Source organism: Malurus melanocephalus, unplaced genomic scaffold (genome assembly GCF_030028575.1).
Source record: "Malurus melanocephalus ecotype Western Australia unplaced genomic scaffold, MMel_1.1 scaffold_435, whole genome shotgun sequence".
In the NCBI taxonomy this organism is placed as follows: Eukaryota; Metazoa; Chordata; class Aves; order Passeriformes; family Maluridae; genus Malurus; species Malurus melanocephalus.
Genome location: NW_026623667.1, coordinates 82,694 through 99,104, shown reverse-complemented (window position 1 = coordinate 99,104; position 16,411 = coordinate 82,694). Strand labels below are relative to the sequence as shown.

Sequence of the window (16,411 nt, the reverse complement as noted above, 5' to 3'; positions counted from 1 at the left end):
CCATAAAGTTGGTCTTCAAGGCTAGAAAATTTGTACTGGTAACTTTTTCAACCCTGACTGTCCATTCTGTGCTGGCTGTGTTTGTAAATTCTTACTTGGAGGGAGATGACTAGAACTGTGCCCAGTATTCCAAGTATGAGCTAAGCAATCTATTACACAGTCCTGAAATTTCCATTATTTATATTCAAGAAATAATTTCCATTATTTATATTCAATACCCAGATTTTTACAGTGCAGAGTTTAATTGCTTATGTAGTACAACTAAACAGACCTCCAGAAATCATTTAAACATTGTTGGCCAGTGCTCCAAATACATCTATTCTGGTTGCCTCCTCCATCAAATCCACATAACCTTCCATCCACAGAGATTATTCTTCTTTTTAATAAATTAGACTTGCTAGTTATCCTGGTGGAACTGCATTTCTCCGAGCTGTGTGGAAAACTCCTGGGTGTTTGCAGGGATTCACAGTTCAGTCRTCCAGAGAGTTTGGATATTTAGTATTCATGACATGAGAATGGCAGTGCAAGGAGAAAAACTTTTGGGTCAGAGGCACAGTTATTCCCTAGAGCCTTGGAGCAGTGTGGGGAGAAGAGCTGCTGTGCTGCTCTTCTTAATTAATTTAGTCCATCTCTGTTGTTAGAGCTTCAGCAGGACAGTGCTGTTTGGAGATATCTTTTGTTAGTGTGAGTTTCTGAATTCTGGCAGAACTGTGGGCAGTGAGACTGCACTAGATAACAATTCCTGAGATGTGGTGAGAAAGATTTTCCATCCCCTGTCAGTGGTTTGCTCATTTGTRTATTATATTCAGCCAAAGGATTTCAGGGATCCACAGAATCTCAGATTTTTCCTTCACCTCCTCAAGTGTTAAAATAAAGGATTTTTTCCTCTTAGTTTCTTTCCCTGCTGTTATTTTGCACCCCACTTTCTACCTTCTTTTTTTTCTTTTTCTTTTCTGCTTTCGGGAGAGCAAATTTCAAATCCTTTCTCCGCTTGCCAGTTCAGAGAGACCCAACTGGTTATTGTAAAATAGTAAACAGTGGAGCTGGGTTTGGAGGCTGTGTAAACCCAAGCCTGGCCCTGTTTTGAAGGCTGTGGCAGGATGCCCATGGTTATTAATGATCCTGCACACACTGCTGCTCCCAGGAGGCTCCTGCTGCCCTGGGGATGGTGAATAGTGACCATGGAGGAAGGATCAGAGCCCAGAGCTAAAAAATCTGTGAGCAGTCGAGAGCATTCCTGAAACTGGTGAAGTGTTTCTGAGTCTGCCTTTATCATTAAGCTATTTTGAAAGGATTGGGTGGTTGAGAGGAGGGGGCAGGGGTGAATATTTTTTTCTTTTGTGTTTGCATTTTAGTCTGATCTTGGATTTGCCAAAGATCTGTTTTGGCAGGCAGTGGCCTGGCAGTGATGCATCTCACATGCTGTCTGAGCTTGAAAGAAAAGAGGGGGTGCAGAATGGGAGAAAAGAAAAAAGAAATAAAGTGACACCAAAGTTTTGACTGGAAACTCTGCCATTCTGGACAAGAGCAACTGTTGAGGAGTTGAACTGTTCCACTTAGTGTGGACCAGCTGAATAACAGCCAAAGTTTTTTTCTGCCCTTTTCAGTTATTCGTATCACTCCCACCATAACAGCCCTGAGGAGCTGCATTTTTTGTCTGTGTAAACCCAGAAGACAGTGTGTCTATTGACCCTCTTGCTGTTTCTGGAATGTGTCTCAGAAAATTGTTCTCAGCAAAATATCCTCATTCTTTTCTGCATTGGGGGCCAAAAATGGCAGGAAAAATTACTTGGTTTTAAAAAATTTCTCCTAGACATTGTCACAAGTTGCATTTCATATCAAAGGTGGTTTGGGAGAGAAGGTGTATGTAACAATACAAATTAATTTACTTAATTCTCTAAGAGCCTGCATGTAATGTGTAGCAGTTTGTTGAAGTTTTCTTACACCTTCAGGGTTGGCAGTGTCCATCATAAAGATATCCATATTCCCTTTCTCTTTTAAATTTTCTTGTTCAAAGGCATAAAGGATGATTTCATTCAGATCAATATATAAAGCTTGACTAGTGCTGCATATTTGCAATGATTTTGGGTAAATTCCCTTGTCTGTAATTCTTTGTGATTCAACTCTGCTGTGGTTGCTAAACTTGCATCATKTTGATAAACTGCAGGAGGTTTCAAGCAGGTGATGAGAAAGCTCAGACTAAATATATCTCTCTAATGTGAATAATTTCAAAGGTTTTCAGGGTTAACTTTCTTCTAATTTCTTATTTTGAAGAGGAAATAAATACCCCCATAAATACTTAAGTCAAGTCAGGTTTTAGCACATCAATGTCCCACCCTGGCATCTCCTTTCTGGCATCTCTGAGCTCCTGGTAGAGTCATTTATCTCAACTAACTCGTTGCTATTTGAGAGTCTGTTTTTTTGCAACTCAGTTGTTAAGAAGAAAATTTGCAGGAAATGTAGTTAAAATAATCTTGAAAAAGCAATGTTTGTGTTCTTCTTGCTACCTTATGACAGGGATGCCACAGTGTGYGCTGCCAGCTCATGTGGTTATTGAATTTAGTGTTGTTTTTCACCTAAGGCTGCTGAGGCCTGATTTTTTTTAAAAAAATACTTTTAAAAAATATTAAAATACTTTAAAAATATTTTTAAAGTACTGAAGACAACTAGAGAAATCAGCACTCTGCAAGTTAATGCCACTCTGCAGTTAGCTGCTGTCCTGCATCCTTCCCCATCCACCAGCAAGGGTGTCTATAGGAAAGGAAAAAGATTGGTTTTGATTTTATTTAATGGTGCTTCTGTATAGATTCTGAGAAAGTTAAACATAACAAGCCTTACCTGCTGCTGGTGAGCTCTTCCCTGGCTTGGTCTATCAGAGCTGCACTCCTTTACCCCGAGTGTTCTCTCCGAGCTGTAGGAACACTCCCCTGGTGTGGCTGTGATAGCAGTGCCAGTGGGAGCCCAAAGTTTCCTGTTTGCTCCCTGCAAGGTTGGTGCTGCTGCAGGCCCTGGGCTGTCTCTCATTTTTGGGAACACTTTTCTGGATGGGACAGGCATTGACAAACGTGACCTTTTGTTTTTGGTGCTGCCATGTGAGTTCAGGCAAGAGCTGCCTTTAACAAAAGCAGACTGCGGGGAGGAAGCAATACCTATGTGCACTCTGCATGTTTATTTTGGGGCAAAAAGCTGTTACAGAGGCATRTTTGGGGTGGGGGATGTGTAAAATCTGTGCATCTTTTGCAGCATCAGGCATTTGGAAGCAAAGTGCTGCTGTTTTCCCCACAAACCCCTCAGGTGCCCTCACCCTTTTTGCTTTTCCACGGTGCTCAAAGGTGACCTCATTCTTTCTTCCTTTGAAGAGGGGATTTTTTGCTGCTGATTCAGAGTCCCTGGCCCTGACAGCCCTTACAACTGAGCAATCTGTCAGTCTGTAGAGGTGGATTGTGTTTCACATACGGGGCTGGAAGCTGAGCTCTTGCTCACTCATCCCTGCCCAGCTAAAGGAGAGAATGTGTTGAGTGAAAGCTGCATCCCAGTATCATTCTCCTCTATCTGAAGTCATCGTCAGCTTTTCCAGAGCCTTTCCTCCTGGAAATGCTGCTCAGGGAAATATTTTAACATTAACTCTAAGAAGCCCCCACAAAAGCCTTCTCTGAAGCTGTTTGTATGCACAAGTGGGCAGTAAAGAAGGCAAAAATTTATTTTCTGTAAAGCCCAGCTATAAATTACTCCTGAAATAGCTCCTGTGACTCTSTGCAGCTCCAGGCTACTGCATCCATTACTTTGGATGTGAAACTTAACATCATTGACTCATTTTTATCATTCTGTGCTTCACCAGAGTGCAGAATCCTCACTATAAAATACAATTCTGTTAATACTAGAAGTAATGATGTTAGAGGAAGTGACATACTAAAATGAAGTAATAAAAAAACTCTAGATTTTAAAAAATATTTTTATTTTAAGATCTAAATACCTCACTGGAAAAGTATTTAAACAGTCTGAAGCTTGCCAAATGCATTAAATGGCCAAGAGAAACAAAGCATCACTAAGGCTCTCATACAAAAATTTCTGGGTTTGGAATGCACCCAATTTTATTTACTCATCTGCTGCCCCCTTTTATTTGGGGCCAGTTAAGATMATTTTGGAAATTGAGTGTCTCCTCTTGTATACATTTAGCTCAGAGTTACTTTGTCATAGCCAGCCAATGAGTTTGCTTATGAGAATGAACTCTGATGCCTTTAATGCTTGCTGAGTCTGCCTGGAAATGTGTAATAATGGATTTCTTGTTTTTCTGCTTCAACAATAGAGTCAAGGGACAAATTCCAGAGTTGCATTATTTAAAATTATTTTTAAAAAGAGAGAGAGRGAGACAGCTGTGTGAGTGGGAGTGGGGCTGGTGTAAAGTCAGCTCAGACAATGAGTTGCTCTTGGGTAGATGAGGAGAATGAGCCTCACAAATGGATATTGRTCTGCAGCAGCTGGGACATGAGGAAGGGCTTGGGAGACAAGTGTGATCCACTCTTCCAGCTGCCTGCCTTTCCATGGATCACTTTGTTTTCCTGATAAATTTCTGTTTGTGGCACAAGRATGTATTGTTTTCCACTGGTATTTATTGTAGCTTTATGTGAGTGTGTGGATGGTAAAGTTTAATAAGCTTTATAGCACTCGGCCAGGGAAATGATTGATGTGGCTTCTTGGAATTTGATTGCAGGAGGTGGATTTTCTGGAGTTAGGCATTCATCCTTTGCAGGACTTAGTGGACAGTTTAAAATCCTGGGAATAGGCAAAGCTGAAAGTCTGTCTTTTATTGGATTCACTTATTTGGTTATAGTCACATTCTCCTCTATTTGATGCTACTGTTTCATCTCCTGTGATGCACTTAGTGCCCAATATCTCCTCATTTTTCTTGAATTATTTCTGTAGAAAGAATGTGAAGGGGATCTGTGAAATTTCTCCAATCGACTGCAGAAGCAATATCTGAATTGAGGTGAAATAAATTATTAGGTGAGATGTGCAAACTTGACAAATGCAGGGGAAGGCTTCTTTACCAGYTGAGATTTGAAACCTCCTGGCAGAATTCGTTACCTTCCAGTTATGATGACAAAAACATTCCATTATTTGGTATTCCATAGATTTTTTTTTTTTGTCAGGAAACTATTGTCTGCTTGGAACAGTTCAAAGAATAAAACCCCTTCCCTGTTCTGAACTGGTTTTAATGGGAGCCCACTTAAAATGTGCTAAAATTCTTCGCTTTGTTGCATTCCATGAAACGCAATTTGTAAAGCAGCATTTCTCTGTCTCATCTCAAGGAATTGTTCAGAAAATGAACAGCACAACTCCAGCCAGGGAGGGGAGCAGGACAGAGAGGRAAGGCACAGAAATGTAGAAAGGGAAGAGAAGGGAGAGCTGCTGAATGAAGGCCAACGGCAAGGAAGGAAAAGGCATCTAAACCAAACAGATGGGAGAGACAGTAAGGGAATAATATTGGGCAGTGAAACAGATAACAGAAGGCCTTGGGAACAGAACTGTAAGGGGAGGAATCTGAAAACATGAAAGGGTCACTTGGGGACAGATTATTCCAGGGAAAGAAGTGAGATTAATTGCCCAGTGCTCTGCTATGTTGGGTAGCAAAGCAAATCATCCGTGTGGGTAAAAATAGGAATGGAGGCATCTCAGCTGCTGCTCAGGCTCCCYTTTCCTTGTGTGCTTCACACCAGTGCTGTGTGAGGAGAGCAGAGAGASGGCTCTGCAGAGCACACAGAGTTAAGGTTTTGTCAGGGTTATGTTGGAAAATGCGACAAAACTCTGTTGGATTTTTTCTCCCTTTCCCCAGAAAATGCTTCCTGCCAACAGGGAAGCAGCTCATTAGAGGAAGGGAGGTGACATCCACCAGGACATAGGTGGAGCAAAAAGTGTCCACAAACATGCTGTAAAGGTGCCTGTCCAGTGGGCAGGTGGAGGGGCAAATTTGTTTTGGTGTTTGCCTTGCAGTTCRAAGAGGTTGGTAATGGAATACAAAATGGTTCATGGAAATAGCACATTGTAACCCCAAAAACAGCAAGCAGCACTGTCCATGCTGCAGTTTGTGACTGATGAGATTAAACCCTTCACAAAATAGGAGGAATCCAAAAGCTGGTGTTCAGAGTCTCATCACGTTCCTGGGTAGGAGGGTGAGGAGTACCACAAAGCAGTTGCTTTGCATGTAGCCTAAATTATAAATTTCCTTTGGTATTTCCTCAGGCAAGACAGCAAGCACAGCTGAGACATCAGATGGCAGAAGACAGCAAAGCTGAATATTCYTCCACCTTACAGAAGTTCAACAGTGAGCAGCATGAGCATTACTACACACACATACCAAACATCTTCCAGGTAAGGGTCCCTGGCAGGGATGTAGAGTAGCCCATAATCCTGTGACAAGAACATCACCTCAATTCTGTGATCCTGACTTTGACTTTTTTGGTGATTTTTTTTTTTGGTCGTTCTTAGCAAATTTTACATGCAATCTGCTGCCCTGAGGAGGTGGTAGGATAAATTATCCCTTCTTCTTAAAGTAGATATGCAGGGATCAATAATAAATGAGGATGGTGACATTGAACAGTCGTGACAGATGAGGACAGTCTTTGGAATCCTCACAATCTCGCTCTGTTCAGCTGCTGTGTCCGTGCAGCTGGGGATGAGGGAGAGCAGCATTTGCATTGTTGGGGCAGGAGGCAGCTGGGCATTGTTGCATCTGTAAAACCTGTGCTCAGATCAGGCTGCAGAGATGGTTAAATGTGAAACACCACAATTCTGCAGCAGCAAATGCCAAAGGCTTTGAGCAAGCTACTGATTGTGTCTTGGGGTGCCTAAGGACAGACTGCAGAGGGGGAATAAAAAACCCATCAGATTGATTCTGAGTGAAGATCTGAGTTTGTGCTTGGCTGAATGAATTGAGGTTAATGTAGTAGAACAGAACTTCTAAATGACTGTTCCATTGTAATGGGTCATAAGCATCAGAAGTGGAAAATGCAACCTTTTCAAGGGAGGAAATGTCACATGCTTGTCATCAGACATGCAATGGCTGATGTTTGCGTGGCAAGCACGCACTTTCTTAGCCACTGCTGAAACTTGTGAGCTAAATGGATACTCCTCTTTTGCCTTGTGGTATTTCAAACCAATGCCTTGAGATAAACTRTTCCTGGGACCAAGTAAGTGCTGGAGCTGGGGAGCACTCTGATCTGTAGCTGAGCATGTTCAAGTCCTGCAGATGTGCTCTTTTCCCTATCAGTGCACCAGAGAGTTCCTTTTAGGTGTTAAAATCAGTTGTTTTGTAAAGAATTCRTGTTGCTTGTGGATCAGTCAAGGCAAAGGGGGTTTTTAAGTTGGCTGCTCCTGTTCATGCCCTCTGAATCCTGCTAGAATTTACCATAATAGAATTGTGCCACGTTCAGTTTGCCTCCATGGTAAAGGAGAGGCTCCTGGAAGAGATGCTGGAGATCCTGGAATGGAATCCACTGAGCAATGAGGAGCATGTGTTGGGAAACCCTGGTTTGAACAAGACATGATGCATTTATTGTACATGAATACATCAGTACATGATGTACTGTGAATAAGTCATGATGTATAGGACTCCTTGAAAACAAAAAAAACCTACCCTTTAGGGAAAAAGAGAAGAGGATACATCAAAATCTTTGTTTCCTTGAATTCTAGAGTGGAATGAAACTAAGATTGTTCTGAACATACACAGAGAATGAAAGAACTTGTTGCAGAAATTATTTTTAAAGCCTTAGGAGCCATCCTTACAAAATTCTAAAGCTGGGGTTTGGACAAATCAGCATTTTTTAATATTGAAAAATTTCCTGTTATAGTAAAAGAGATTGCTTTTAGAATGACATTTTGATGTTTGAGGGAACAGTATCACTTGGTGCCTTCCTGAGAACAGCTGTCCTAGTTTGTTCTTAGAAATATATTTAATCCCTACATGTTAAAGCAGCTGATGCAGCTGGGGAGGAAAACTGGGCAAAACTGTGAAGTTAATCTTGATGTTTRACCTGAATGAAATGTAATATTTTAGAAAATACAAGAGATGGAGGAAAGAAGAATCGTGAGGATAGGTGAATCCATGAAAACCTTTGCAGAAGTCGACCGCCAAGTGATCCCAATCATTGGGAAGTGTCTGGATGAGATAACAAAGGCTGCAGAATCAGTGGATCACAAGAATGTAAGTGTTGCACTGTTGGTTGTCTTATTTGGTATTGGTCTCAAATTTATGGAGACTTAAATCCTGGGTCTAGGCTGCAGCACAAGAGCTTTGCAGTCACGGAACGAGACCAAAGAACAGCTTCTTGTCCCAAGCTGCTTTGTCTGAGGCAGGATGTGCTCAGATTATTTCCCAAATCTACTTAAAAACCAGAAATGCCTTTGCTGCTACACTTTTTATATTTTGTTATTGCTGGGGTTTTTTGTTGGTTTTGTTTTAAAGGCATATTCTTCATTTTATTAGGATAATCACTTTTTGAAATATTTCAATTTAAAAGTAGGCTTCTGCATAGAGTAAGGTGATGTTGGACATAATTTCAGATGCTYGATCACCAGTTCTTATAAAGGTGGTTTTTATGTCTCATAGTCAGGAAATTGAATGTTTCAGAAATGTCTTAGTTCCAGTTAGCTTTATARTAATGAAAATATTTCAAGTACTGGCTACATGAACTACTGCAAAACCTTGCTGTAAAATATTTCTTTGCAGGTCTGAGGTTTTTGTGGCAATCTGCAAATGAGCAAATCTTGATTTTTGAACACCATTTTCCTTCACAGGATGCAAAGAAGCCTCTGTGATAAAAAGGCTGATAAAGATTTCGGTTGAGCTTCCTGCTGTACAGTTACCACAAGGGCCTATGTGTTTTCTATTTTGCTTGCAGAATGATCTGCTCCCTTCCTACATGAAGCCTCTGTTCTTCCAGCTTTTCTCATGGATCACATTAGTGCTTCAAATGCTGACAGTGTGTGTCTGGCTGCCTGTTTGAATTTCCCATACAATCTTTTCTGTGCTGTTTGATGCCCCGAGCCATGAACTGGCAGCATAAGCCTGAGGCTGAAGTTTTGAAATTAATCCTCTGCTCTCTGTTCTGCAATTGCTCTCACAGAGAGCAGCATAGAGAGCTCAGGAATCTAAAAATCACTCTCTGAGTGGGAAAAAGGAGAAGTGGGGCACCGATTCCCGTGTTGGGGCAGCATACCCTGCTTGAGGAACAGCTTTTGGTGCTGGGGAGATTCATATCTCAGMTCTGCCCAAGTCATCTTAGCAAAACACAAAACTTGAGATGGGTGTTTGARCCAGGGTGAATTTTATGTCCTCTTGCTCTCAGATAAGTCCAGTTGATGGCTTGTACACAAGTGTGACATAGGAAAATGATGGCTTTGAGCATTGATAACTGAATTTACCAGCATCTCCTGTAAACTCTGTGCTGCCAGAAATGTATTTAACCAAATTAGTTATATCTGAGCAGTTACAAAGGGTTTAGTGTGTTTTTTTGCAAACAGTAATGTCCATAAAGGATTCTTTTTTCTGCAATACCATCAAGGATTTTATCATTTCTGGAACAGTAATTTCTAACTTTGTTGATTCTAATGGAAGTGCTGGATTAGTTACTAAACCTGCAACTGTGTAAATAGGATTGCTTTATGCCCTCACTGCACTGCATAGAATTCCTCTTAATACCAACAGAAACTGCCTGGATTTAGCAGTGAATACTGCTCTGCTGTTACTGTGTTTCTGAGGCATTTTTAAATATGTTTTCCTATTTAACCACCTGAACAACACAAAGGTCGTGTTGCAAGGGTGAGCTGTGGTGACTGCCAGGTGAACCTGTGCAGAACCTGATTCAGAGGGCTCCAGAGCAGATAAAATGAATTTGTTATGGGCTTGGAGTTCCTGTTTTGACATTATCTGTGTGATATATGGAGCAGGCTGGCTATTTTTAGCTCCATTGTAGTGGAAGGATGTTTTGAATAAATGGAAGGAATCCTGTGAAATTCAGAGGGGAAAAAGTGAAAAGCTCCATGCATAGGATAAAATACCAGGGGAGTGTTTAATATAACATGGTGTAATCTCTTAGAGTCAGAGAATGGTTTGGGTGGGAAGGGACCTTAAAGCTGATCCATGAGCARGGACACCTTCCACTGTCCCAGGTTGCTCCAAGCCCTGTCCAGCCTGGAATCCACAAACTCCAGGCTCTTGTGTGAATAATCTCTCTCCATCTTTCCTGTAGGCTCTCTTTAGGAACTGGAAGGCAGCAGTTGAGTCATCCCAAAACCTTCTCTTTTCCAGGCGGAACAATTCCAATTCTTTCACCCTTTTCCCAGTCTTTCCCCCTCTTCTCTAATCCTTCTTCATCTTACTTTCATGTCTATCATTAAAAATGTCTTCAGGTTTAGATCTCGGGAAGTTTTAATGTCCAACAAGGATGGGATAATTGAAAGTGTTGTTCTACCTCCCTAAAACTCATGTAGTAATTTCATGATGCCATCTGATAGACTGAGGATCTTAAATCCATGTGGATCTTCCCAATCCCATAAAGACTTTTGCAAAGCTTTGCCTGTATCTGTGTTTTGCTCAATTGAGCCTGGCCTCTGGATATATTTATCTCCCACTAGATTTCTCCTGAACAGAATTTTACCTACAGCCATTCACAGAACCTGTGAAATGCCTTCAAAGCAACAAGTTCATCCTTTTATGTAACAGGAGAGTGATGCTCTTCTCTAGAGAATAASATTTTTGTGTGCCAAGGCACAATTTCTCCAGTGATCTTAGAACCCAGCTGTTAGAGTATAAMATACAAATCTCTCTTCTCAAGAAAACAAGTAGATAAAAAGTATATTAGGATATTTTTTTCCCGAGTCCATTAAATTTAAATGCMTTTGCCAAGCTGAGGTCTGAATTTGATCTTATCTATAATTAATTTTGTTTGTAGGCTTGATTAGGAAAAATGCAATAGATTGGGTTTGCTTTGATTTTTTTTTTTATTATTCTTTTCCATCTGTCCAAAACAAAAGAGCAAAGCTATTGTGGACAGCCTGCAGGCAGTTTGTGGCTGGCTTACATCCCTGCTAGCAGTGCCAAAAGGGAATRTGGGCTCCAGGCTGCTGGGGTGACCTTGGACTGCTCAAATGTTGGGTAAAACTCACAAAATATTTGCAGCCATTTACTGTCACTGAATTCACAACCAGCTTGTCAACTTGTGGCAGAGTGGTCACACAAGAACTCTGTTACATAGGAGAATTTATTGGTATTTTCCTCGGATTTTCAAACAGCTGTATCCCAGCAGATCTGTACCTTGAATCTTTCTTATGAGTCACTTACTGAAGTGTGATTTGCTTTTCCAGTCAGTGAATTTCCTAATTTTTTACCCCTTTCCAGCAGAAGGTGGAGAGGTTTGCACTGACCCTGGGCTTGGGAGGGCGTTCATTCCCAGGAAGGAGCCTGGCTACTCCAAGGGTTGGTCCCACATGGACAAACATCCTTGTTCTGCCTTAATGTGCCACCAGCTTGATGACACATGTGTTGGATCTGTCCCATTGCAGGATTCCCAGATGGTAATAGAAGCCTTTAAATCAGGGTTTGAGCCTCCGGGAGACATCGAATTTGAGGATTTCACGCAGCCCATGAAGAGGACGGTGTCAGAAACCAGCCTGTCCAACTCCAGAGGGGATGGCAAGTCAGAGCTCAAGTTTGGTAGCAAATCCAAGGGCAAGTTATGGCCATTCATCAAGAAAAATAAGGTACTGATTTGCAAACTTGAGCTTGGTGCTAGTATGTGTTTTGTCAGTAACCTGTGTCTTGTCTAGTAATCTTGGCAAGTTCAGTTTTTTAAAYGAGAATTTGAGATTCAGAAAGCTAATAATTGATGTCTTAATATGGTGTTTTTTGTTGTAGTCTTTGGTTACTTAAGTTTCTTTATATCTTTAATTTTATTTTTCTGGTATAATTTCATTAATTATGTTGCAGTTTTAAAAATTAATTTAAGTTGTCACGTCTCTGCCATGGTCCATTTCTGTTCCTAACTCAGAGAAGGAGTTGTAAACCACTTACCTAGTGCCATGTGTGCCAACTAACATTGTTACCTGTGGGAAGCTTCAMTGTGGCATTACTGTTTTGACACTCCTCAAACTCTCCTTGGCTTTCCATTTGCGTTGTCTTTCCAGTCTGTGCACTGGGGTCAGCAGGTGGGTGGCTGGGAACAGGGAATTGCTGGGATTCACTCTGAAGCACAACTAATGGAGCGTAACTAACTGAGCAGTTGACTTTTTAAAAGACCATATTAACTTATGTACCCATTAAACCTTTTTCATTCCACTGTCATACTTTACACCATAATGCATGGCAGCATTTATCTGGGGTTACCAGGACGTGTCAGGGGGACTGGACTCAATCAGGTGTCAGTAACACTGATGGAAGCCCAGAATAGCTTTGCTTTTTTGACCTCTTTCTCTGACCTTTTCCCAAACCACTTAAATTAGAGTGAAAAAATCCCTCTATTCACAAGGGGTCACTCCTGTAGTGCTGGTGTGAAAGAGGACTCGCTGTCTGGTGCTGACATCAGTGTAGCCAGAATAAAAACACCACCAGGACTAACTCCTGAGCAAATTCATAGAATAATTTGTACAAGTGAAGTGTGATGCACGTTGCTGAGGTATGATTTGGAAGCAGGAAGGAATGTGGTTTGTTGTTTTCCAGATAATAGAAACGCTACTGGGCACTAAGGTACCTTCCTTATCTGATCCATTTAAATTCAGGTATTTGAAAGCTCTATCCATATGCATTATTCCGAGCTGTCCACAGAGCAGAACAGGGCAATTTATGGGGATAGTGCTGCATGGAAGAGTCTGCATGAGCTTCCTTCAAAATACTTTTGTGTTACTCTTCTGTTGCATCACTTACTAAAACTTTCATTTATCACAACTCTTCATTTAACACGACTCTTTTAACTACTGCTTTCTCCCCTCTTTTGAACCATGGCCTTTAATATTTAATTATTTAATTGTTTTTTCTCTGGATTTCAAATATTGGTTTTGATGCTTATTTTCGTTTTGTGTTTTATCTTTTTATTTTGGTTTTTATTCTGTCACTTCTCCATCTCTTATACGTAGCTTATGTCCCTTTTAACATCCCCCCATCAGCCCCCTCCTCCTCCCCCTGCCTCTGCCTCACCCTCTGCTGTTCCCAACGGCCCCCAGTCTCCCAAGCAGCAAAAGGAACCCCTCTCCCATCGCTTCAACGAGTTCATGACCTCCAAACCCAAAATCCACTGCTTCAGGAGCCTAAAGCGTGGGGTAAGTTCTCCTCTGGATACCTCTCTCTCTTCTCTCTCTCTCTTTCTTTTCTTCCTTGCGCTTTTATTGCACGTTCTGTTATGTAAAAACTTTTGTTTTGTGAACGGTTCCATTGTGTTTTATCATAACATGCAGACAAATCCAAGGGTTCCCGACCTATAAAGCCATTTGTAGTCAAAAACCCCACAATGAAACCACAAAAAGTACAGTTGCTGRTGGAAATTACCCATCTGGGTGTCTTGTGGGAGGAGGGATTGTACAAAATATGGAAGGATGAGCTGAACATTGAGTAATACTTATGCAGAAGTCAAAGTCATTAGATTTTTTTGGGTGGATTCAGCTCAATGTCTGTGTCAGAAGGAGAAGAGTAAATTAGGAGGGATTCTAAAAAATCATTATTGTGACTTTAGTTGGTAAAAGTTCAGGCATTTCCCTGGAATGATTTGACATTCTTGCTGGAGCAGTGGGAACTGCTGTTCTGGTCWCTTGGCCTCAGCTTGTGCTTCAAATGCTGCAGTGTTTGTGTGKTAACTCCGAGTCTGAGATGAGAAAGGTGAACTGATTTTGGGTGATAATAAAGTTCTTTCTGTGTGTGAAAGCTCCAAAGCACAGAGTGGAGGTTCTGCAGGAGCAGGATTTAGGATTCCCCTCCAGCAGATGCAGTGCTGTGTGTTAATGCTGGTTTTAGCACTGGATGGTGGAAAGATGCTGAAAACTTCCATGGCTGATGTGGGAGTTCACCTGGGTTTAGGTCACCCTGGACCAGCACTGTGACACAYCCACACTGTYCCCAGCTCAGTGTCYCTGTCTCCTTTGCTGMTGATAAAGAAGGAAATATGRCCTGGAGTTTTCCAGGTCAAAAATRAGGCCTGGAGTTTTCCAGGTCAGCTGCTGTTCCTGTTGCTGATAGCAGCTGTGGTTATATTCATAAACTCCTGTTGAAGTTTTTGCACTGAATTAAATCAAATCCTCTCCATGTTGGTCTTCACAAGCAGTAACTAAAATGTTAGGTCTCTGAGATAAAATTTTTCATTTTTCAAGTAAAAATAAGACTTTWTCTTCCCAGGAGCTCACGTGTGGCATGGTTGTGCTGAAAATTTGCTGGCACAGCATGGCTTTGCCTACTAGGTGAAGGTACTTAGAATTATTTTCTCCTGTAAAAATTACAGGAAGGAGAAAAATGTGTTCAGTATTTTAGATGGTTTTTAGAGCAGAGTGTAACAGTGAGGAAGTGACTACTTAAAAARGCCCAAATTCTGCTCCAGGCACTCATTTAGGACTGAGGATTGGAGCTGTATAAAAGCAGAGATGATTTCAGTGGGAAACTTCAGTGGTTGGTTACAAAGAACTGAGAGCAGTGCTGTAAACAATGCACTGTCTCATCTGGTTACAGACAGCAGTTAAAAATAAATATGTTTTAAACAGTTTCAGTTCTTTGCTAGGAAACTGCCATTTACTGGGACACTCAGAACCCARAACCTCCCATTTCTTCCCATCCCTGTTTCATTGGAGAAGTGGGAAGTTTCTGAACTGTCCAATGTACATGTCCCTCCTTTCCTCACGTGCAGTTCACCTCAGAGCATTTTTCTCAGTGGTTTTTCCAGGAGGAGACAGAGTAAGCAATTTTAACTAATTGCTCTTACTATTTCCAGAAGGAAGGCCATTATTTTATGTATTAACTAGCTAAGAAATCCAAGCAGGCCTTAAAAATTCTGAATGCTTTATTGTTTCAAGTGCTTTGTGTGAAAGGCAAAGTAATGAGAACTGTTTCTTATAATCTTCTCTGGAATCCCTCAAATTTCTGCTGACACGTTCATTGAGAATGTTAAAGGAAGGGCTATTGCTAAATCTTCATTTAAACCTTTCACTGTGTTCTTTTTCTATTTCATTTCCTTCCCCTGTCAGCTACCAGGATGTTTGTGTGTAAATACTTTTCCTGCCTGACTCATCCTGAGGATTTGGAGTCCAGTGTTCAGATCATCACCTCTTTTATCCCAGAGGGATGAATTCAGGCCCCTTGGATTATTCAGAGACATGGAGGAGGAGGAGAGGCTGCAAACTTCTGGCAGCTTCCTCTGTCTCATTTGAAGGCTTGTCAAATTCACATTTTATAGATCTTTGGTGATTTATATTTTACGAATGGTCAGACTAAGAGATCACCAGTGTGCCATATGCCCTTCAAAAATAAAATCATTCTAACCAGGCAAAAAAGAAATCAACAATCACTCACAAATCCTTTTAATTTATCAGGTGAAAAATGAGTGGTTGGTATTTGTTTCAGTTGATATGATCCCTGTTATATTAGCTAGAGCTAGACAATACTGTCAATTCTGCTTTAACCTTATTAAGTTTAGCAAGATTTCCTTTAGTCAGTTCTTTCCTGTAAAATCCAAAACCATCTGAGTTTTGCTCAGGAGCATGAGCAGTGATGTCAGGAATTGTGATTATTGCCAGAGAAGTGAAGAGGATGCATGTGGAAATCTCCTTGACACRGAATATTTGAAATGRATAGAAGTACATCAGGGAAGCAACWTTTGGAAAGTCCTTCAGGGACCATCAGGGCAGCACAGTGTAACAGGACTTTGGCCTCTGGATCATTTCATTTGCTCTGAATTGTCTCTGCACTGCTGGGTTTGTTCCTTGGCAGAATTCCACCCCAGACACCTTCAGTGAAGGTGCCCACAAAGCTCTTTAAGGCTTATTTTAGAGTATTCAGCCAAATTCCAAGCAGGTGCTTCCTGGATTTCTTGATAACCTGAGCTCTTAAATCCTACAAAGCCAGGGGAAAAAATTTATTTCAGGAAAAATGGGATCRCACTCCTTTTTTTGCACTGTYTTAAAGAATAAAGARAAGAAAAGAAACAATTTGACATGAGCAAGTCCTAAAAGCAGCAGGATAAATTCCAGCAGCAGGACTTGCACGTTGTAATTGATCCTTGAAACATAACACGTGAATGGATTCCCATACAACTCCTCCATGAAATCTGTGAGATCAGGACCTGTCTGGAGAGGCAGTGTGTTTTAGCAATTTCCTTTGAAAATTTTGGTTTAGCATCTTATGTTGCATTTGGCAAAATCACTGGCAACTGTTAAAACAAATTAT

The 16,411-nt window shown here is 41.1% G+C and overlaps 1 protein-coding gene across 9 annotated transcripts in view; it reads left to right on the top strand.

Annotated features, from left to right (window-relative positions):
- FNBP1 (formin binding protein 1) overlaps positions 1 to 16,411 on the top strand; it is an 89,604-nt gene that overhangs the window by 55,140 nt on the left and 18,053 nt on the right. For 5 of the 9 annotated variants that reach the window (XM_057380090.1, XM_057380088.1, XM_057380087.1 and 2 more), the window contains exons 7-10: positions 6,241 to 6,369; positions 8,054 to 8,200; positions 11,560 to 11,757; positions 13,126 to 13,308. In XM_057380090.1, the coding sequence (XP_057236073.1) occupies positions 6,241 to 6,369; positions 8,054 to 8,200; positions 11,560 to 11,757; positions 13,126 to 13,308 (657 nt within the window). The remainder of the gene's footprint in view (positions 1 to 6,240; positions 6,370 to 8,053; positions 8,201 to 11,559; positions 11,758 to 13,125; positions 13,309 to 16,411) is intronic. The other 4 variants (XM_057380091.1, XM_057380092.1, XM_057380093.1 and 1 more) reach the window with 2 other exon arrangements.